Genomic DNA, 23,257 nt, shown 5'->3' with positions numbered 1-23,257 from the left:
ATTAAATGCCCAGTGACAATAAAGTCGTATCTAACTGAGTTTGTTTGGGAAAGAATTTTATGCCCTGTCAATCTGTTTTTTTATTTATAAGAAAAGTAATGAAGACATGTGGGGATAAATAAGGATGTAGAAAATATACCATTAATATACTGCATATAAAAAGGATCTTTGGAAATACTCCAATTAACTAGTATTTATTTTCCCCTTTCAGGAATCTATGCTAAGGAAATAAACTACAAACTGTACAAAGAGTCGGCGAACAAATACATTTATTGTGAAATGTTTCATGACATAAATTGCAAAAAACTTATTCAAAATTTTAGGCATATACAATAGCCTAGAATAATATGCAGTTAATAAAATAATGGTGTGACAATGGGCTTCCCATTACATGGGAAAATACTAGTAATGACATTAAATAAAAGAATATGAGTAAAAATTCTCTATATTTAAAGAAAAGTTTTATACGACAAGTGCTAGGAGAAAATATCACAAGTTTAGAGTGATTGTCTCTGGATAGTGAAATTAAAAAAAAAATTTTAAGCTTTCACAGTTTTCAAATTTTATAATTAAAAAAATCATCAAAATGGATAGAGAAGTATGATTTCTTTGAAGTTTGTGGAGACTTTGAAAAGTTTCATGCCATAATGGAAGAGGGCAAAGCAGAATACAAAGTCGACTGCACATTATAATCGCAGAAGTTCCTTCATTCATTTCTTAAATATTTGAGTGACTGCTATGTGCACAGCACTGCAATAGGTCCTTAGATTATAATAGCAAATAAAACACAAAACAGGGACCTCACGAAGATAAAAACATGTATACAGGAAGACAAAATTTAGAAGAAAACGTATGTTAAGTTAGTGAAATTATTAGTCTTTTAAATTGTAAATGCATTTAACATCACCATTACATTGTTTTTATATAAAAATAATTTTTAAAAAAGTCAATGTATAACAGTACAATAAAGTGAAGGCAACCTTCCAAGACCACTCTAGTTCACAATATTATCAGCTTTTTCAGATTATCCGTAAGAATTCCCAAGACCAACTTCTTTTGCACAGGATTTGGAATCACTGAACAGTAGAAGGGAGAAAACCAATGATGAGGCAAGGACATTTTTGTATTCTGAAATGACATTTCTTATGAGGCACTTCAGTCACTTTGTCCTCACTATCTTGTCAATTATCTCATCATACAAATGTTATCAGTTTTCTTAAAAACCACACACACACACACACACACACACACACACACACACACACACACACACACACACACACACACACACACACACACCCCAAGGGCATGTGTCAGCGTTTTGCCATGAGCTCCCTTTTTTTTTTAAGTATCTGTTGAATTTTAGTGGGAGGGAACAGAAGCCTAAGAAAAGGGAAAATAAAAGAACTACCGTTTAAAAAAATTGAATATATCCTACATGTATATATCAGATGCTGTCATTAATACACTTGATATAAACTATTCTATTTAATTAATACCTCAAACACTGTGAGAAGTTATCATTATCTTATCATTTTATGAGTAGTGTTTCTAAGATTCATTTAGGGGCACACCTGGAGTAGATTGTATTTATTATCTTTTAGTGTCTTTTTTCTTCCTCTTCTCTTGCTCTTTATGGGGGTATCCACCTGTCCTTTATGATATGTACTTACTCTGGCTTTTTGTAGCTGCACTTGAAAGGTACTGCACTTGTTATGATTACAGGTCTATGTCACCTCCTATTCTTAGCCAGGCATTGAGACATTACTGGTTAATATTTGTCTGCTACAAATGCCTTGACATTTTCTAGTCCAGAAGTGTCAAACTGGTGACCCTCCAGCACTAGCAGGTCTGAAGTTTGTTTTTTTAAAATGGTGCAGCCTCTATGGAAAATGGTATGGAGGTTCCTTAAACAATTGCAAATAGATCTACCATACGACCCAGCCATCCCACTGTTGGGAATATACCCAGAGGAATGGAAATCATCAAGTCGAAGGTATACCTGTTCCCCAATGTTCATCGCAGCACTCTTTACATTAGCCAAGAGTTGGAACCAGCCCAAATGCCCATCATCAGATGAGTGGATACGGAAAATGTGGTACATCTACACAATGGAATACTACTCAGCTATAAAAACGAATGAAATACTGCCATTTGCAACAACATGGATGGACCTTGAGAGAATTATATTAAGTGAAACAAGTCAGGCACAGAAAGAGAAATACCACATGTTCTCACTTATTGGAGGGAGCTAAAAATTAATATATAAATTCACACACACACATACACACACACACACACACAAACGGGGGGGGGAAGAAGATATAACAACCACAATTATTTGAAGTTGATACAACAAACAAACAGAAAGGACATTGTTGGGGGGGAGGGGGGAGGGGGGGAGGGAGAAGGGAGGGAGGTTTTGGTGATGGGGAGCATTAATCAGCTACAATGTATATCGACAAAATAAAATTTTTAAAAAAAAAATTAAAAAAAAATAAAAAAATAAAAAAATAAAAAAATAAAAGAAAGAAACTAAAAAAAAAAAAAAAGAAAGTATAAATAAAAATGCAACTTAGACGTGAAAAAAAAAAAAAAAAAAAAAGTGAGTGAGTTGTCAACATATAAGGAGATTTTTACATTTAAAAATATCCAGTCTGGGCATCTTTTGAAAAGTCAGGATGTCTGGCAACATTCCCTATGGATAACAGCTGGTTGCAGCTGAGTGTTGGCTGGCTGCTGATTTAGAAAGGCCAGGCACTCTTCAGTTGCCTACAATTTTGCTACTCCCTACTGTATTATTTGGGACTGTTTTTCACATTTCCATTGCCTTCCTGACCCCTGTAAGGCATTTGAACTTGAGATCTCTGCCCCAGGTCATTGGCTCTCAAACTGTACTGTGAATATATGAGTCGTCTGGGGGAGTTTCTTTTAAAAAGATGCAGATATTAAGGCCATAGCCTATCATTTGGTAGAACTCAGTGAGGCCGAGAATCTACACTTTAAAAATTATCAGATGTGATTTTGTTTCAGGTGGTTCCCAGTCACATTTTGAAAATGACATTAGGTAAGACTCAGCATAATGTGGCCCCAAAATACAATACTCAGAATCACCTGTGGACACCATCACCTTTGAAGTTGTTTTAGATAGATTTCTATGCTCCAACCCCAGGGGTTCTGTGGAAAAGTCTGGGAATCTGTATTTTGAAAAGTTATCTGGGTGCTATTAACACAGATGGCCGCACTCCCAGGGGCTGAAACCTGAAGAATTATACTTAGTGACAGACAAGCAGTGAGTACAATGAGAAGCTAGAAATAGAGTTGGCTGATCTTAGCCGGATCTGAACTCTTGTCTGATTTCTTGATATTTTGTTTGACAGGAGATGACAAGATAAAATACAATTCCAGGCTTTTTCTTTTTCACCGATGATCATTCCCAGTAACTTTACTTTTCATCACATTTGACTTTCTCTAATTTTAAACGTCAAGAATCTTTGGCTACACAATGTAGTGAAATTGGTTGAAGGGGAGAGGGGAAGGTTTGGGAAAGCAGCAGTTCAAAGATATGAGAACAATGTCACTTTTCTATCACTTGTGGTCTATAGGAAATTGAAAAGTGACTTGGGGACAATGAAGGAAGTATGAAAAGTTTAATGGGGCAGTAGAAACGGGTTTTCTATTTCCTACAAAATCAACTTCCCCAAGGCCTTTCTCTTCCAGCCTTGTTCTACATCTTATAACACACTAAATTCTGGGTGGTGACGAACTCTATCCATCATAGTGAATGAGGACCCTCTTTCACGAGGCGGTATACTCCCTTAGGCTCACATCACTCCACACTGACAGATGGTGAGTTTTCCACAGGTGTTACTTAGCTCTGTTGCACCGGAAGGGATGAAAACGGACCATTAATTTGTCAATAATTACACTACTGCATGATAGATCTACAATAATTGCCACTACTGCGATTCATTGTGGTAGGGAGAGTGTGAGCAGTGCACAGTCCACAGAAGAGGTGATGTCTGAGCAAAGTTCTGAAGGTTGAATAGGAGCTCCAGGCAGACACAAGGAGAAAGAGCATGTCGAGCAGTGACAGCAGCATGTGCCAAGGCTTGGAACGGGACTGCACATTTGGGCAATGCTGGAGAACAAAGTGCAAAGGGTGAGGGTTAGGATCAAGGAGAAATGAGAAGAGTTAAGCAAGGATCAGTCAATGAAGGGCCTTGAATGCTGTACTAAGCTGCTTAGAATGCATCTTCTAGATTAGTGTTTGACAGAGGGCAGGTGGTTTACTGGATGACTAGATTGTTCAGGGACTTGACATTCATAACACTGAATCACATAGTGAGAAACTTAATCTCTTTTCAATTAGTGTTTAATCCGTCTGTTTTGTCAAGGAGAAAGCTTCAGTTTGGTGGCAGTATGTCTTTAACACTTCTCCAAAACTTGGAAATTCCCTCTTTTTCAAAAAGGATTCAGGTTCTGGCCTCGGGCAGGCAAGGGTACCTATCTAGAATTTTTTTTTGTTTTCATTGTGTACTTATGTTTACAGTTATCTTCTATTTATGGTAAGTGGCACTAATTTTTCATTAATGTTGTGATGAAAAGATTTTTTAGCATTAGTTTATTTAGGTAAAATAGTGAGTAAGTTTAAAAAATGAATTGCAATAGGTGATGCAGAGATATGGCAAAAATTATGAAGGTGGTCCATGAATGCCTGAAGTTTGGGACATACTGCTATCATTTTTGTGGAGTAGTAAAAGGGTTTAAGCAGGCTGGTGAACTGGTTCTCCTTCTGACAGCAGCTTGGAGAAGAGAATAGAGGGGCCAAGAATAGAGGTAGAGAAGCCAATTAAGAGGCCATTGAACGACTGCAGGCAGGGACGGTGTGGCTGTGGTTGAGCTTGTTGGTTTATTCCTGATCTTTCCTAGTGTTACTTCCCTCTCTAATTCTGCAAAGGAGATTCTAATGGTTCCCTGGGCCTGGGCTCAGGCCTAAATCCTCAGGTGGTTCTGAAAACTGGAGATGCAAAGGTCTTAAAATGGCTGCTACCCTGAAAGTGTTAAAGGTGAACTTGGAATGAAGGTTAGGATGAGATTTGAACATTTCCAGTATCTTAGCCTGATATGGAGTATTATTTAAAAACTGATGAAATCTTAAATCTTAACTAATGTGTTTTTATGAATATAAACAAGCAATCCTAGCTTTAATATTTGATTTCCAGGTGTCTCTCTTTCTAACCTGTGTTGTCTTGTTGGTTCCCCAAACTTCCTTCTTCCCCCTCAGGCCTCAGGTGGGCGGCTGAGTTCCCTGGGTTCCCCTCCCTGACTGCAGGAGCATCTAAGATAAACATATTCTCAAATCCTTGTTTGGGAAGTGTGAAGCCCTGCTCGCCTGCCCACCCCTCCCAGCTGATGCCGACCACGTGGAAGCTACAGCACCACTTCTCTGGTCCGTTGCCGGAGGATGGAACAGGGGCGGGCTGTTCCTATTGTCCAATTAGTAACAAGGAAGATGTGTATCGGCTTTCCAAAACTGTAACTAGGAGTGACTTTTCCTGAAAATAAAAGATGTTTTAATAATAATGCCTCTCATCTATTTTTTAAATTTGAATTTATGAAGTGTTTTTTATGTACATTAACTGAAACCCGTATCAATTCTTTAAAATAGAAAAGTAGTCACTCGATAAATACCTGTTTAATGAGTGACTATTTAAAATTTACAATGGAGGAAACTGAGGCTCAAAAAGCTTTTCTGGGGCTCTACAGATGATTCTGGAGCTGTGAGTTGAAGCCAGGTCTCTGGTTCTCTTCCCCGCTCCACATCCCCTTGGTCTCAAACAGAGTCTGTTACAGATGGTGTTTCGTGTCTATAGAACTATTAATACCAGAGTTCTGCTATACTGTGAGTCATGCAGGCTTTTGTGGTCTGGCCTAAGGTCTTAACAGCCACAGATAACATTGTTTCAATGGAAAAATCAATTCTGAATTAGAGCATAATTCAACTGCAAATCATGACAACTTGGGTATATAGCTGTCTTTCCATATTGTTATATAATAGAGAAATGCTTTTTAATATAATGTTTTAAGTGTATAATTTAAAAAAATCAATATATGTAAATAATTATATTACAGTTGTTATGATTTTCAGGTGAATTTTTAGAGATCTTGGGCTTTCTGGGTACCTATATCTCAACAGAATGTCATGAATTGAAAAAAGTTAGTTGTACACGTTTGTGGAAGGCCTCGAGGACCAGGTTCTGTAAGTTTGCTGGTGATTACTGACCTGTGTTTCTCTGGCTTTAGGGAAGGCATGTCAGAATCTTGGCATGTCAGTGAGGAATAGAATGCTTCTTGTAACTATACACACAAAACCTGGAAAATTTAATACATTCTTTTAGGAGTGGTGCACCCTACTCTAGTTTTGTGAGTTACTGTTGTAGTGAGTCATTGTTATTAAGGTGTGTGTTTCATCTCCTGGAAGTGTTGGGGCATGAAAAAAGAAAGATAACTTTGCCATAGTAAAATGGTTTTTGAATTAAGGGGTCGCATTGAAATAGAGCTCCCTACACCCTCATGACGTGTGCTATCTGCTTCTGTAGAATTGCTTGCTTAACCTAAGTAACTCCATTTTGCTCCCTGTCTGACCTGCAGAATACCCCCCGCATGAGAAACCGTTGACCTTCTCATAGAAACAAAAACAATTGCGTAGAAACAAGAGCCATACACAGTGAATTATTACATGGGAACAGGAACCATACACAATGAAAACTTGTATGCTTGATTGCTCGAACAGCTCATTCTTGGCCTCTGTGACCTAGCTCCCTGTCTTGCTTTGTGCACCTGGACAAACCCGTGCCAATGGGATGTAGTTTTTGCCTTTAAAAACCCCACAAGACCAAGGCCCGATGCCACTCTTTCTTGGTTGCTCCTTGGGAGACGGACGCTGGCCAGCTGGAGTGAATAAACTGGTCTTTTCTGCACGAGTGGCGTGTTAGTGCATTTCTTGTGGAAGGGTGCCTCACAACAGCATAAAGCTCAGTGCATTATACTTGATAAGTGTTTGTTGAATGAATGAATGAAAGAATAAATGAATGAATCAATGAAAGCTGCATTAGGAAGACTTATCTAGCAGCAGTGTGCAGGGTGGTTTGGAGGAAAGGAACTAGAGATATAGAAGTTGTTCAAGGGTATTGGTGGGAGGAGGCAATGTGAGAATAAGAAGGAAGCATGAGTATGTGAGAAATATATTGAGGAAGGCAACAGCACCCGGTGAGCAGAAAAAGGAGGAGAAAAGGTGTTATGAGAAATCTTGCTATCAGTCAGAGGAAGCACCCACTTAGAACATCTTTAAATGTTTTGAGTTTAAGGTGAGAATTAGTGATGTAACTGGAAATTCCAGTTAGAAATTCTTGGTCTTGCCACATGCGAAGAAATAAATTCAGAGTTGAAACCTTGGGAGATGCCCTTATGTAGGAGTGCACTAGATCTGGCTGCTGCCTCACTATTTACACCTTCTTTGAATTGTGCCCACTAACAAACTGTGTTATAAATGGTAGTCCATTTATTTATTTATTCAACAAATTGTATTGCTATGCTTATTCCTAGCTCAGGGCCTCTGCGCCTTTTGTTCACTTGGTTTGTAATGCTCTTCCCTCAGAAACTTGCATGGTTCACCCCTTTCCTCACTCTCTGCTCAAATGTCACTCCTTGGTCAGGCCTTATTTGCCCATCCACATTCATTCTCTAATCTTTTGCTTGGCTTTATTTTTTTCATGCCACTTGTCTCTACCTAATAATAATATACTACAAATTTATTTGCTTGCATGTCTTATTGTCTGTCTTCCCTGCTAGAATGTGAGTTATTAGAGAGCAGAGACTTTGTTATTTTATTTCCTGCTGTATTTTAAGACTCATATTGCGCACTTAACTCAGGAATCTGGCCATTACTGATTGGATTAAGGGAGGACATATAACTTGGGGTGGAGGGGAACCAACGTATGCAGATTGAGCCAATCGGATGTCTGGAGAATTTGTAGTCAGATGGCTTGATTAGAGTAATAAAATCATATAGAGTTCAGGCTAACTCCGGTCATAAGAACCACATCCCTGTGGAAGTTATGGCAAGGCAGAGGAAGAAGCTGGTATCCAGAGAGGAAGAGGGAGCAAATGTAAAGTGAGAAGTTGAGAGAAGAGCTATTGGCCCCAGAGGAAGGGGAAAAGAGAGTAGCTGACTGCTGTGGGCTAAATGTGTCCCTTCAAAGTTCATTATTGGCAACTTGGCCCCCATTGCAACAGTGTTACCAGGGTGGGAAATCCAATTACGGTATTTGAAAGGTGGGGCCTTTGAGAGGTGATTGGATCATGAGGACTGTGCCTTTGTGAGTGGATCAATTCATTTATGAAGTAATGAGTTATCATGGGTGTGGTTCTGATGGCTTTACAAGGAGAGCGAGTGAAAGCTTAGCTCTCTCTTGCTCTTGTCATATTCTCACCATGTGATACCCAGCTTCACCACGGGACTCTGTAGAGAGTTCCCAATCAGATGGAAGCCCTCATCAGTTGCATCCCCTGGGCTTCCCAGTCTCCAAAACTGTAAGAAATAAATTTGTTTCTTTATAAATTACCCAGTGCAGGTATTCTGTTATAAGCAACAGAAAATGAACTAATACACTGCCAAAACACTTTCCAGTGGTGCAGACCAGCCATACTTCATGTTTTTCTGTTTCTTGTCATTTTCTTGTAAGATTTCAGCACAAATCTCCTGTTTTGGAGCTTCATGGGGTGAGTTTCTCTTCCTTGCAATTGCATATCCTTTGACAGCACTGTCCAATAAAGCTTTCTATGAAAATGGAAATGTTCTATATCTGTGCCGTCCAATGCAGTAGCTACTAGCCCTACGTGCTCAATTGAACACTTGAAATGTGGGTCATGTGTATGAGAAACTGACTTTTAAATTTAATTAATTTAAATTTAAGTATCCATATTTGAGTAGAGGCTACTGTACTGGACAGCACAGTACTATGGGTATTATTATGAGGGGTCAAAGACAAGAAGCATCATCAGTAAAAGACAATGAAAGAGCAGGGAAAAAAAGAGGGAAAAACATGATGGCATTATAGAACTCAAGCAGAGGGTGTTCTACAGCATAAGCAACCACAAGAATGCTAACAAAAGATGATTCTGGTAAAGTCTCATTAATAGCAGTGTTATTTATTTTTTAATGGAAAAAGCCTGATTTTAAACAACAGGGGTTAGGTAAACAAATCACGAAACAACCCATTTAAGGGCAAACTATCAAGCCATTAAAAATAATGGAGAAAAGTATTAATGATATGGGAAGGTGTTTAAAATGTGTGGATGGACAAGTTAAAAAGAAAATTCATAAAATAGCATGACCCCAATTTTATCATACACACATATGTCTAGATATTTGGGTTGTGCATTTATGAGTGATTTTAATTTTATTCTTCGGCATTTTATTAGCTTTCAGAATTATTCACAAAGAACATATATTTTTTATAATGAGAAATAAAGGAATAAATGGTATGCTCAACACAATAAAATGGCTGCATCTTTTCATGTTGTGTTATGAACCAAAGTGATAATAGATAGCTACTTTATGGTTAATGACTGCAATTATAGATATGCTGGCAGTACAGCAGAAGTTGTTCAATCTTCTTAGTAGAAGTCAGAAGAAGGTCTTCTCTTTGATGGATTAATCTAGATTTCCCATAGTCAAAAGACCAGGAAAGGAACTAATAGCTGCTTAGAATCCTTTCCTGTCTTATGAAGTTGGAGTCCTAAGATGCATCAATTTAAAGCTCTATTTTGGAGACCACTAGATGGCTCTCTGTGCCTGCAACCAGGTGAAGGTACACTGGATTAATTCAGACATGGATTTAGTATTCATTTTCAGTTACACATTGAAGCACTTCTTTATGTGTATGATCCAATACATAATAAGACTCAAATTTACCCCTCCTATAGCACCAACACAATAACATCTCTTTGTGTTTGGACCTGTATATATACCTGCTTCTATCACAATATATAGAAGCAAATTATTTCTTAATGGCATCCCCATTTAAGAACCTCTGGTTGGGACTGAATAAGTAGTACTCCACAACCAAACCAGATTGTGATTCCATTAGATAGAGACATGTTGAGCATTTGCCTTTTTTATGGAAATAAAACCTTTTTTTTCAATCTGGAGAGTATTAACCTAATTTTTGTTTGGCTTCTAGTTGAGGATTTCAATACAAAAAACACCAGTAGATTGCATGCAGGTTGCGCAGCCATTCAAAGTGCTTGGTATTGCACTAATGCTCAGTAAGTCCAGTTAATAACCACCCTAACTGGGAGAAGAGTAGTGGCAACCCATTTCTAAGTCATTCCTAAGATTGTTACTGAAAGATTCAGGCTGAGCTATTCTTTGGAACTGTACAGACTCAGACACTTGCAGAGTGATGACAATATAAAGATAGACTGCAAACACAAAGGAAAATCCCACCTTTTAATATAGAAACACCATCAACGCAGAATGTCCAAGCTTCAAAAGCCATGCCAACTTGACTTTCCTTTATTTCTTTCTCCTGTTCTTTGATGCCGATGCCCAGTTAGAGTGACAATAGAGCTTTCCTTAATTATATTCCACTGTCTCTAAAATTTTAAACCATTAGCCTTGAGAGAATAAAATTCATCAAAATGTTATTCAGGATTATCTGTGGGCATGTATGTGTGGTAATGCACGTGCATTACTTTTATAATCAGAAAAGCGGTGTGCATTAAAAAAGTCCTTCAAAATTGTGTGCATCAAACAGTTTTGTTATCATCAGCACCCAATAAAACACAGAGTTTGCTTTATGGCTGTTCCTTTTCTATAAGCCTTAGTATATAGCAGTGCTACTGTCTCTTAAATGCTGTGTTAGTGGAAGCCACAGTCAGTTACATTAACATAAAGCCCGTAAGAAAACAAAGAAACTTCTGAACCTTCAATCTATGTTGAGTTAAACTCTGCCCTTTCTAACAAGAAGCCTAAAACACCAAATAGAGTCATGGTTACCAGTGGGTGGAATCACTATATCTTAGAAGATAGGAACCCAGGCTTGACCTCTCTTGAATTTTTTCTCCAGCTGCAAAATGTGCAAGTTGAAACAGGACCTGCCTTCTCAGAATAATGTAGGCCGGGTCACCTTCTATCTGTTTTTCATCTTCTCCTTGCATAAGTCTGTGGCGGCAAGTGCATTAGTTCCCTATTGTTGCTGAAGCAAATTACCAGAAACTTAGTGTTTTTAAACAACACAGATTTATTCTCTTATTACAGGTTGAGTATCTGTTATTCAGATTGCTTGGGACCAGAAGTGTTTCAGATTTCAGATTTTGTCAGATTTTGGAATATTTGCAGAAATACATACCAGTTGGACATCCCTAATCTGAAAATCTGACACCTGAAATGTTCCAGTGAGCATTTCCTTCGAGCATCGTGTCAGCACTCAAAAAGTTTCAGATTTTGGAGCATTTCCGATTTTGGGTTTTCAGACTGTGCTCAACCTGTATTTATGACTGTAGGTCATAGTCTGGAATCAGTTTTACTGATCTAAAGTCAAGGTGCTGGCAGGGCTGCATTCTTTCTGGATCCCCTGAGGGGACAGTCCATTTTCTTGCCTTTTCAGTTTCCTGTGGCTGCCTGTATTCCTTGGCTTATGGCCTCTTCCTCCACCTTTAATGTGCATAGCTGCAGTCTCTGCTTCCTTTATTAAATCATCACATTCTCTGACTCTGACTCCTCCTGCACCATTCTTATAAGGATGCTTGTGATTATACTGGGTCCACCTAGATAATACAAAATAATCTCTCCTTCTCAAGATGCTTAACATAATCACATCTTGAAAGTCCTTTATGCCATAGAAGGTAACATATTCATAGGTTCTGAGCATTTGGATGTGGAGAGCTTTGGGAGTCCCTTATTCAGCCTACCACAGCAAAATAAGCCAACTACTGTTCCACAGACCCACACCTTTTGAACTCCACCTCTTCTGCCATTTCCTTCTTTTTTTTGCCCAGATAGAAGGAGGTGAAAGTCCAGATTTAGAATTAGGAAATGTCGTTTCAAGATGGCGGTGGCTGCGGCGGTTGGCGCGGAGTAGCTGAGGTGGAAAAGGCGGCCACTGGGCCTCAGGCAGCCGGGAAACTTGTGGACCTTCCTCTCGCCATCTCTTAAGGGAGGACCGCTGCTGCTGGCCGGTCGTGGGGGCTGACCGCCACTTTGCCCCCGGCAGGAGAGGCTGCCTCATTTATAGGCAACAGCTTTGAAGTATGGAACAGGAAAAGAACTGTTTCGTAGCTGCAAAAGCGAGTCTCGAAACAGGGAACACGGCGCCAGGGCTGCTGTGGATGCAGACAGGATCCCGGAGGCCGGGGCCGCGCTGAAGGCGGCCAGCTGCCCTATTCAGGATTCGAGGTTTCAGGCCGGTGTAAAAGAAGATTCCTGGGAGCGCCCGAGCTGCGCCGTGGGACCAAGCAAGCAGCCCGAGGTGGTGGGAACCGAGAACGGGGAAGGCGACAAACCAGAGGCAGAGAGTGAGCGCCCGACCTGGCACAGCACTGTGAGTGACCCCTGGCCTGGCCCTGCTTGGGGGGCTGACTCCCACCCGGCTTCTGCCTGCATCACTGGGCCACTCACCTCCCCGGGGCTGCCTCCATTTTCTCAGGTGGTGGCAGCTCCGGCCCGGCTCGGCTCCTCACTGAGCATTCCCACTTGCTTGCCCTGGCAGGACTTCCCGGGGCCTGCGGGCTGGCCTCCCCTCCCACTCCCTCCGCAGTTCTCTGGTGGGGCTGGTGGCGTGGGGCATCCCTGGCCAGTGTCGGGAGGGCAAGGAAGTACGGGCGGGGCCGACTGTCACTCTACCACACCCTGGACTCCGGCCCCGGGTAAACTTCCTGTCACTGGGAGGCAGATACCATCTCTGCGGCCACCAGTTCAGAAAAACGCCTAACCAATTTCTGGTTGGGAATAGTGTAGTAGGAGAGTTCCCAAGTCCGCTTAAACCTGCCGGAGAGCTGTCTGCAGGTGGGTACTGGACTTGTCCGGGCCGGGGGGATACAAAGGTGAACCGTGTGCTGCGGGCTCCTCCCCCGAGGAGCTCACGCTCTGGTGTGGGAGATAAGACAAGTACACAAATAACCGTGGTACCAGGAGGAAGGTGATTAGTCCTGAGAAAGATCTACACAGTGCTACAAAGGCATCCAGAGCGACCGGTCGTCTGTGCCTAGCAGAAACCTGGTAGACTTCCTGGGCGAGGCGGTGCCGAGCAGGGTCTTGAAGGCCCAGCTGATAGACGAGGGTTCCAGAAGACACGTCCCAGCCCAGCCCAGTGTGTACAGAGCGGGGAGACGTGCGGCCAGGGAGGCGGAGACTCGACAGAAACCACACACCCGGTGGGGTCGCCACTGCACGATCCAACAGCCCAGGCCAGAGCACATAGAACAGGGAGAAGTCCTGCACGGGAAGTGAAAGCTCAACAGAGATCACACACCCTGTGGTACGTGATCCAGCAGCCCAGCAGAGTCCAAGCTGACCAGAAAGGTGGCTCCCCGGAGAGGCCCAAGACCCAAGGCAACTATACACACAAGGCACTAGAGGCCAACTGAGCAGTCACGGAGGGAGCCATACCAAATTGGCAACCACATTAACATCTTAGTTAGTCATTAGTCTCAAACTGGTGGACTGTGAACCCCCCTGCCACAGTGAATAAACATCAAAAAAAAGATACCAGAAATACAAAAAATCAAGAAAGTACACCACCAAAAGTTAATAAATCTCAAACTCTAGATCCTATAGAACAAGAAGCCCTTGAAATGACTGACAAGGAATTTTGAGTGATAATTCTAAGGAAACTGAATGAGATACAAGAAAACTCAGCTAGACATCATGATGAAATGAGGAAAAGTATACAGGACCCGAAAGAGGAAATGTACAAGGAAATCGATGTCCTGAAAAAAAATGTAGCAGAACTTGCTGAACTGAAGAAGTTATTCAGCGAAATAAAAAACACAATGGAGAGTTTAACCAACAGACTTACGGAAGTTGAAGAGAGAACCTCTGAACTTGAAGATGGGCTGTTTGAAATAACACAAGCAGACAAAAAGAAAGAAAAAAGAATCAAAGACATTGAAGAAAATCTGAGAGAGATATCAGACAACCTTAAGCGATCAAATATCCGAGTCATGGGTATTCCAGAAGGGGAGGAAAATGGAGATTCCATTGAAAACATATTCAACAAAATAGTGGCAGAAAACTTCCCAGGTATAGGAAAAATCACAGATCTTCAGATCCAGGAAGCTCAACGATCTCCAAACGTATTCAACCCAAAAAGGCATTCTCCAAGACATGTCATAGTCAAATTGGCAAAACTCAGAGACAAAGTGAGAATCTTAAAAGCTGCAAGAGAGAAGCGTCAAATCACCTATAAGGGGAGCCCAAATCAGGCTAACATCAGATTTTTCATCAGAATTAGGAAATGTCACACAAGCATGAAGCCCAAGCCATATATTCCAACCCAATCTTTTTCTAAAGAGCTGTGTACCAAGGCACTGGGCGATAGTGCATTTACTGATAAAGTGAAACTGTTATTTCCATTCTATTATTCCTTGAGGCTCCTACGAGAAGTTTAGTTCCTACGAGTCTCCGATGAGAAGTTAGGGTAGTAGGGAAAGTCTTGAGAGTTCCTCACTAATACCGTCTAATAGATCACAACATCATTTTTAACCTCTGATGAAACTGCTCCAAAGATCTGACCATCCTGAACCCATATAAAGAAGCAACTAGCTAAAACTGGACCTCAAAGTTCATTTTATTGTTGATCAATTTTACATACACCTAAATTGCGGGTGCACTTCAATGGACCAGACCTCTAAGTGGGGTTTTAAAACAGCAGATATCTTCATTTTCCTCAGGGTCAGTTCACTGGAGCTGGATGACCTAAGCGTGAATATTATATACCTATTGAAAATGCATATTGAAGTGCCCTAGAGAACAAGCTAGAATACTTGATTTCATATCCTTATTAGTTTTTTATTAATCTTGCCTTATCAATACTTTGCACTGAAAGAATAATCATCATCATCATCAGAACATCATAAGAACGTTGCATACATAATGTGGTTCTCACCATAAACTGATGAGATATTCACATTTTAAGATTCAAAAAGTTGAGATATGGTGACATCAGACACGTTTTCCAAGGTAGAATGTCTAGGAATTTGTAGAGCTAAGATTCAAACATAGTTCTGTGCTTCTCAAAAACATAGTCATAGAACTGTGTCTGAATTTTAGCCCCACAACCTCCTAGACACTTAACTCTCACCTTTTATTTCCTTTATCTATATGATATTATTGTCTCATTTTTTTATTTGTATTACAAAGGCAAGAATATTTGTCCTGCTTGCCTCACAAAGTAATTGTGAGCAGAAAATAAAATAGATGAAAATTTGATATATTTAAACATTCTACAATTTATTTTTCCTGAAATCTGTGTTCATATTGAAATACTGAAAGCATGAATTAGGAAGTGTGAAGACACCCTTTTTCTCTTATTTTCTAATTGTGTAGGTAAACATACTTATTTTCAGAAAAATAGAAGCATGGATAGGGAAAATTGTGAACTTTCCCATCTAGTTATAATTACTTTTAACATTTTTATAAATAAAATTTCAGACTTCACATTTTATAGCAATGAGGTGACATTTTACATACAATTTTGTAAAAATTTTTTCTACCTCTCAGTGTCAATACAAGTACATATATTTTTTTGTTTGTTTGTTTTTCAATGGAAGTCAGATTTTTTTTTTTAAAGATGACTGGTAAGGGGATCTTAACCCTTAGCTTGTTGTTGTCAGCACCACACTCAGCCTGTGAGCTAAGCTGCCATCCCTATACAGGATCCGAACTCGTGGCCTTGGTGTTATCAGCACCGCACTCTCCCAAGTGAGCCATGGGCCGGCCCTTAGAAGTACATATATTTTGAATAAGTTCATAATATTCCATTGTAAGGATATATCATGATTTCATTATTTAAATCCCCATTGTTGAATATTTAATGTATAATATGCTTTTAACAACCAAACATGGAAGTAGATCTTTCTCTCTTTTATCCTTTTCTCTGGGATATTAAGAAAGCAGTGATGAATCCAGTCTGTTCTTTTGTTGTAGGCTAACAACCAAACACATTTATGAAGAAGGCTTGAAATGCATAAATGCCACAAAAATATATATAATTAAAAATTTTCCTGAATCTATGCTTCAAATGAATAATAATAAGGCATAATTTCAGCCTCACTAAAAAAAGGAGTCATCCTGCTTAATTCTTTACCAATTGAACCCTTGAAGGCTCATCTCCATAACTAGACCAACTCTGGCCAATCAGATAACAGCCTTTCAGCACCAGGTTTTACTCTTGCTGACATAATACCAGCCCAGGTCAGGGACCAACCTGCCCCCTCAATGCAGGAGACCAAGCACATTTGACAGACTTCCCTGAAAGTACATGAACCTTATACATTTAAAAAAAGATCTGAGAATTTGGCTGCGGTGTCAGGTTGAGAGAAAGGGAAGGAGTGGGAGAGGGTTGGCTTACTGTTAGCTCACCTTTTCCCTGCTGTTTTCTCCTGCCATCTCATAAAGGAAAAATCAGACACAACAAAGTGGCTTAAAGATTTCCATGCATTTACTCAAAAAGCAATGTGGCAGATGCTAAGAAATGTTCTTTCTTCTTGCCTAATTTCATAGCTTTGGCATCACATTTCTGGTGTTGAATAGTTTCTCTGCTCTTCTGTGCATGTGACAGTAGCTAGAATAGGCAGGAGAAAAGACAATGAAATTTCTCCTCTTTACATTCAGTTGTGTCACTAAAATGAGCGATAACTTGCTAAGAGAGCCCCACATAGTTGTCTGGGGCCATGGCACTCAAAGTAGCTAGTTTGCAAATTAACTGTCCATGATGAGAATAAGGAGCTTGTGCCAGTTTAAATTGACACACTGCTTTCTTTATCGAGAAAGACTTGCTGTGGGAAAAAAAGAAAGTTGGTGAGCCAAACAGTGTGCTTAATAGTATAGTTGGTGGAATGGGGGTGGGGGTGGGATAGACTCTGTTTAATCATAGTCTCATGAATAATAAATTTGCTTTCAAAAAGACTTATGACCAATGTGAAAGACGAACATTTCTCAAAAACCTTGGGCATCTTATTGAAGTTTCTATGGTAGTACTTAAGGCTCTAGAAGCTGTGTTAGATGTGCCATAGGTTAAAAGTTGACATTGGTACAGAAAATGTACTATGGTATGTCTTCTTTTCTCAGGCATGTGTGTAACCTACTTAGGAACATAGTTCTTCTTTTGGCTAAACCCACTTACTTTTTCTTTTTTTATCAAGAGAAAAAAATGAGGGAGAGTATACATAGGAAGGTGGGGAATGGAGACATGTTACACTGTGAATCCCACTCCATTTTGGTTAGTAATCACTAATGAAGAATTAATTTAGAATTAGGACTTGATCGATTCTTATCAGATCGTGACCAACACTGCTCTACTAGTTGTTTGGCTAATAATATAAATTTTTCCAAAGTACTTACACTTTTTCATTTAATGCACAAAACTATTCAGTTATTGGTCAAGTACCTTGCTTTGACTGATAAGCATAGGTGCTCGGAGATAGAGTCACTTGCCCAAGATTACACGGCCAGTAAGAGATGCAGTGGATTGGGAATCTTTTGACCACTATTTCATATATTTTCCATTATATTGAGCTCTTTTAACCAATGTGGTTGGAATTTGGGAGTATTCATGAAATAAAAACTAATAGTTCAAAATTCATGGTACTTTCTGCAACACAAGAAGATAAAACACTAAGGAATTAGACATTGAAATTGGTCATTAGATAGCTTAGCTGATTCAATCATAAATTAGCTCCAGGATACAATAGATGAGTAAGATCAAGAGCAAACGTATTCTTTATGGATTTAATGACTCTTCTGTGGTAAGCACCAAGAAAAATGGGTGAGACAGACTAATTGCCCAATAAATGGTGTCTGCCTGTCTCTTCTGCTCTATTATCTAGAAAAATAACTAATACTATAAATAAATTACTAAATTAAAAATAAAAAAAACACTTCCAAATTAATCCCGGATCTCTGTTCTTCAGGAGGAACCTGTAAAAGATCACTACTAGAAAAAGTTTTGCATCACTTGACATTTAATTTAAAATCATTTATCTTCCAGTGCTACTACCAGCAATTCATCATGAATTGCAGAATACATTTACCCCAAAGAAGAGAGAGCATGTTTTGCAAGTCAAAGAAAACCAACACACCTGAGAACAGACATCTTAAAAATAAGTGTCCTTTACTAGTCCCCTCAGGAGACACCTAAGATATGTAGTGGTATCATTGTTCTGTCCCCTGTACCATGCAAAATAGCATTGTGCTAAGCAAACTCTAATAGACTTTAGTACTTAGTCTTTTATTGTCAGAGAAAATGGACCATCTAAAAACACATACTTTCATGAAAATAAACATATATTAATTATTTAGCACATATGGCTCATGAAATAGGCAAAGATGTGCTTGGTACATTCAACAAGAGTTGAAAATAGGAGTGCAGTCACTTCTGAATTGCATGGGTTTGGATCCAAGCCAATTATATTACTTCATTAACTCTGCCTAATGGAATGAATATGGAATTAACACGAGATCTATATTTTAGAAAAAATGTATCTGTCACTACCTCAGCAATAAATTTTAAAGAGTTAACTTTGAAGAAGCTACACAAAACCCCTAGAAGAAAAAGTAGTCTGGGAAGGGAAGAGAAAGAAAGAACAACTGTAGGAACTTAATGTAAATTAAATGTAAATGGAACTAGGTTCATATACAGCATCATTATTTGAAGGTCATAGGAATAGAATTTAGAACTAAAAAGTGATCACTTTAATAAAATGGGCTAGCCTCAAGTGTGAGTTTGAGTGTGGTAGTGAAGTGAGAAAGTTTTTGATAAAAACGTGCTTTGATCCCTTCCTGCATGTAATGTTGTATTAAGCCTTTTTTATATAGTGATAATATACATATGCTTTGCAAAAGTTGATAATTAAACTCAACTACTTTAATGAATTTCCCTTTTTGAAGGAAGTTGGTCTCCTTCAAGCTGATGATTCTATGTATTTATATTTTGAATAAATAGTATATTGAAATAAAACAATAATGCTTTTACCCAGGGTTTGATCATATCACTGGGATCTCCTTCCAATCAAGAGTTCTGGCAGGATGTTAAGAAGTGATTACTTATTAGTTAAAACCTTCATATGAAAGAAATCAGCAGCCCAAAGAAAGTGAGAGAAAACAGCTGTTGCTGCTCCTACTCTAAAAGCAATTTTTATTTGTTTAAATAAGACACAATTTTGTTTTACTTGGTTGTGTGAATAAGTCCACTTTCTTCTAGAATCCTTTATTCAGGCACTAACACAATCAACAAATTAGGTCACTGGTCAGTCGACTCTAAGGATAGTGGCTAAATTAAATCAATTTTATTTAATGTGTAAAATGACTTTGACACACTTTCATATTTTGAAAGTTTAAAAAAATCACACCAGAGTATTAGAGAAAGGTCTACTTTTCAGGAGAAGAAAGGGAAAGATCAGTTATTATTTTTGCTGAAAGCAGATTATGATCATATCCTAAAATTACATATTCCAGTGAGCTGACATTGAGCAGGACAAGCTTAACATAGAATACTATAGAATGACATTTAAATGATATACTAAAAGTCAGACAAGTTAGAGATGTTTGAATTTAAAATACAAAGGGAGAGGAAAGAAAATGTTTTCAGTTGTACAAACTAAATCTGAGTTAATAAAGTAATCTCTCCCTTTCAAGATGTGTAGCATGAAACTAACATTGACAACAGTGATATAAAATTTCTAAATTGAAATACAGAAGTAAGTGTTCTTGGCAGTATTCATTTTATGGTCATCTTGTAAGGGTTGTCCCTGGAGGACTTTATTCCCCCAGTGGTCTTAAAGCTTTGAAGTTTACTGATTCTAGGTGCTGCTTCATGGTTTTTCTGGTCCCCTTGTTGTAATGTTCTGTATACTGCACACATCCATTATTGAACGCAGATAATTTCCCTTCTAACTAAGGAACACTATTTTGGGGGAGGGGAAGAAACTCTTGCTGTTTACGACTTTTGCCAAACAATCTACAAATGGAAAACTATGACCACTATTGGCAACCTATGAAGAACTAGGTAATAAAGAAGCAATGATGAGAAGCAAGTGATGCTGACTCCTGCATTTTGTTAGGTCTGATTCTGCATATATATTAATAATGATGCACCCTATGGATGCAATTTCATGTTTATAACACTTTGGCCATTGGCAGCATTGTGCACCTGTGTTTTCCATGCCTTCCCATCTGCTGCCTACAATCATTCAGATTCAGGTGACAGAAATATTTTAGATAAAAGTTAATCAACCTGCACTCTGCAGATGAAATCTCTATGGTTCAGCATTAGATAGGAACCTTCTGGGCAACTGCTGAAAGTAGCTTGTACTCGCCTTTCCAAAGATTAAAAATGTAAGATGTGTTTTTCTAGAAAAAGAAATATTTAGTACTTTCTTTATATTTTATGCATAGATTCTATCAAACTTTTCACTTGCATATTGCCCTTATCCATTTTAGTTTTTATCTCTGCATATATATAAAAAGTGGAAGAGGAGAGATTAGAAATATTTTTCCAGCTAAAGAGATAGAGTGAAAATGATGTAAAGTCAGAAATTCTCCAGGGACTGGACTCTCTTACTAGTACACTGACCAATGTTGATCAAGCTCCAGAACTTTCCTTAGTTTTTAAATCTTTAAAATGGGACCAATGCCAATTACCTATTTGCTTCATAAATACTTTGTGTGAGGCTTAATACAGCCTGATATGATAAAAGTAAGGTATAAAATGCAGGAAACTCCTAAAAGTATCCTGTGTCTTCTTAAATATTTATCTCCTTATCGTTACTTGTCAAGTTAAGTTCACAAATAGCTTCTTTTATTGAATATATATATATAAACTCATAGAAAACTGAATCATTCGATTCCTATTCCTTTATTCTTAGATAATAGGAGCAGAAATGGGTTGAATGCAGCAACTGCTTACTAGCCCCTGAGCCTACATCACATAGAAGAAAGGCAGGGACAAAGAAACAATTCCCCAATGAGTCTACCCAGTTCGTTTTTACACTGTCAGGTGATATTTCTAATGCTTACCGATACCCAAGACTAATGAATCGCTCTTCTTTACTTACTGCTTCTGAACTAGTTGCAGATTTTCTACTTACTCAAAGGAATTCAGAGGCATGTGTTTTCTTCCTTAAACAATTACCCGAGGCTCAGGCACACCCAAAGAAGTCAAAAAGAGCAGATAATGCTCCCAGAGTTCTTCACGGGGGTGTACGACTCTAGCAGTGTCAGGGACCCCACCCCCATTCCCCGCACTAGTCTTCAGAACCCCGACTTCTACTTCCGTCGGGCGTCCACTAGATTTTTCCCAACTGGTCAAAACATGATTTTGGCGTATTCGTCCCCCTCCCTACCACCACCCGCGACCCCAAACTCGCATTTTATTTCCACCCGCGCTTAAAATGCTTTATTCTACTTCTACTGAGGTCCTTCTACCTACCACCTACGGACACGATCCAATCCTTAAACCGTATCAAAGTTAGGAAGCCCCAAGTCCCTCCGACTTCACCCGGCCCTTTCCTCTCCTCTCCTCCCCGGCTAGAGTCCCGGTCCCCAGCAGCGCCCATCACTGTTCCGCGCGCCACACTCCTCTCACCTGACTCTCCCGCGGAAACTCGTGGCGCACGATGCTGATCACTGGAATATGCAAGACTGAGCTGACCAAGTCGAGCTCCATCATCTCGCCCTGGCCCTGGGGGAAGGCGAGCAGCGCCGATACCCCTTGCACCACCACGGTGTGGCACACGCTCTGCAGAAAGGAGAAAGGGTCACTGCTCCATGGCGAGCTAGGGGAGGAGAAGGGCAAAAGCGGCAGATCTCCCAGGCCCGCCTCGATGGCCATCACTACTTCCAAAGACAGGTTGTAGGGCAACAGCCCTTCCACGCGGTTCAGGTTGTCCACGGCGAATAGGAGGGCGTCCCGCGGCCATAGAGTCTCAGACCCAGCGCCCTCCCCTGGCTTCCGGGCGCCCGGAGGCCCCCGGCCATGCAGGGCGCTCCCCAACCAGCGTGCGCCTGGCGAGGGCGCCGGGGGCCTCCAAGTCCCTGGCTCCGGCTCATCCCGCTGGGCTCCAGCCCGGCTGCTGTCCGGAGCCCGGCTGGCCGCGCGGGGGCCCGTGATCCAGGGCTGCAAGTGCACCGCGCCCACCCTCACCGCGTGCCCGATGCGCTTGAGAATCTGGCAGGGCTGCGGGTGCGAGGAGGAGCCGGGCACCCCGGCTAGTACTAGTGCGCAGGGCGGCGGCAGCAGCAGACAGACCCTGCTCAGCAGCCACCACAAACTCAGTCTCCTCATTACTGAGACCCACAGGGAGAAAGCGCGCCCCCTCCTGCGCCCGGCTCGTCCCTCTGCGGCCGCCGCCTAAGGTCTCCGCCTCCAGGTCCCGCGCGCAGCTTCACCAGACGCGGCGAAGCGGTCCCAGGAGCGGGAGCGGTCTCAGGTCAATGCAAGTTGTAGCCTAACGCTCCCTCGGCTGTCCCAGATCCCGCCGCCGGGTCTCTCCGCCTCGGATCCTCTGCCCGCCCAGTCCCTGCTGCGCGGAGCCGGGCAGGCGGGCGGGCCGGCGCCTGTCACCCGCAGTTTGGGCGCCTGTTCCCTGCCCGCCCCATCTGCAGGGCGCCTCGGGCACTGCGTCCAGCCCCGCGGGGCGGCTGGGCTGAGAAGCTGCCGGAGTGCCCAGGAGTCAGCGGTGACAGAGAAGCAAGGCTCTCACTTGGACTCTTTCTTTTCTGCCCACTGCTTTCCTGGGGTCGCGTTGGAGAGGGCGTTCACGCCCGGGGTGCGGAAAAGAAGCGAAATCTGCTTTGCTCCGCTGTCGGCCACCCGCTCGCGGGCTCCCCCAGCGCTGGCTTCATTTCCCTTCCTCCCTCGCTACTTCGTCTCTTCCTTTCTTTCGTTATTTTTCCGCTCAGTCGCCACCGCGGCTGGCTTGCTCGGAGGAGCGACACGACTGGCCAGCAAAGGGTGGCTCTGCTTGGAGCGCC

General features: G+C 40.9%; 1 protein-coding gene across 1 annotated transcript in view; it reads right to left on the bottom strand.

Annotated features, from left to right (window-relative positions):
• GRIN3A (glutamate ionotropic receptor NMDA type subunit 3A) overlaps positions 1-22,568 on the bottom strand; it is a 160,829-nt gene extending 138,261 nt beyond the window's left edge. The window contains exon 1 of the mRNA XM_063082471.1: positions 21,870-22,568. Coding sequence (XP_062938541.1) covers positions 21,870-22,568 — 699 coding nt within the window. The remainder of the gene's footprint in view (positions 1-21,869) is intronic.
• Between the last annotated feature and the right edge of the window lie 689 nt (positions 22,569-23,257).

Source organism: Cynocephalus volans, chromosome 17, assembly GCF_027409185.1.
Source record: "Cynocephalus volans isolate mCynVol1 chromosome 17, mCynVol1.pri, whole genome shotgun sequence".
Taxonomy (NCBI): domain Eukaryota; kingdom Metazoa; phylum Chordata; class Mammalia; order Dermoptera; family Cynocephalidae; genus Cynocephalus; species Cynocephalus volans.
Note: the sequence above shows the minus strand (reverse complement) of the source record. Positions and strands in the feature narration are given on the sequence as shown.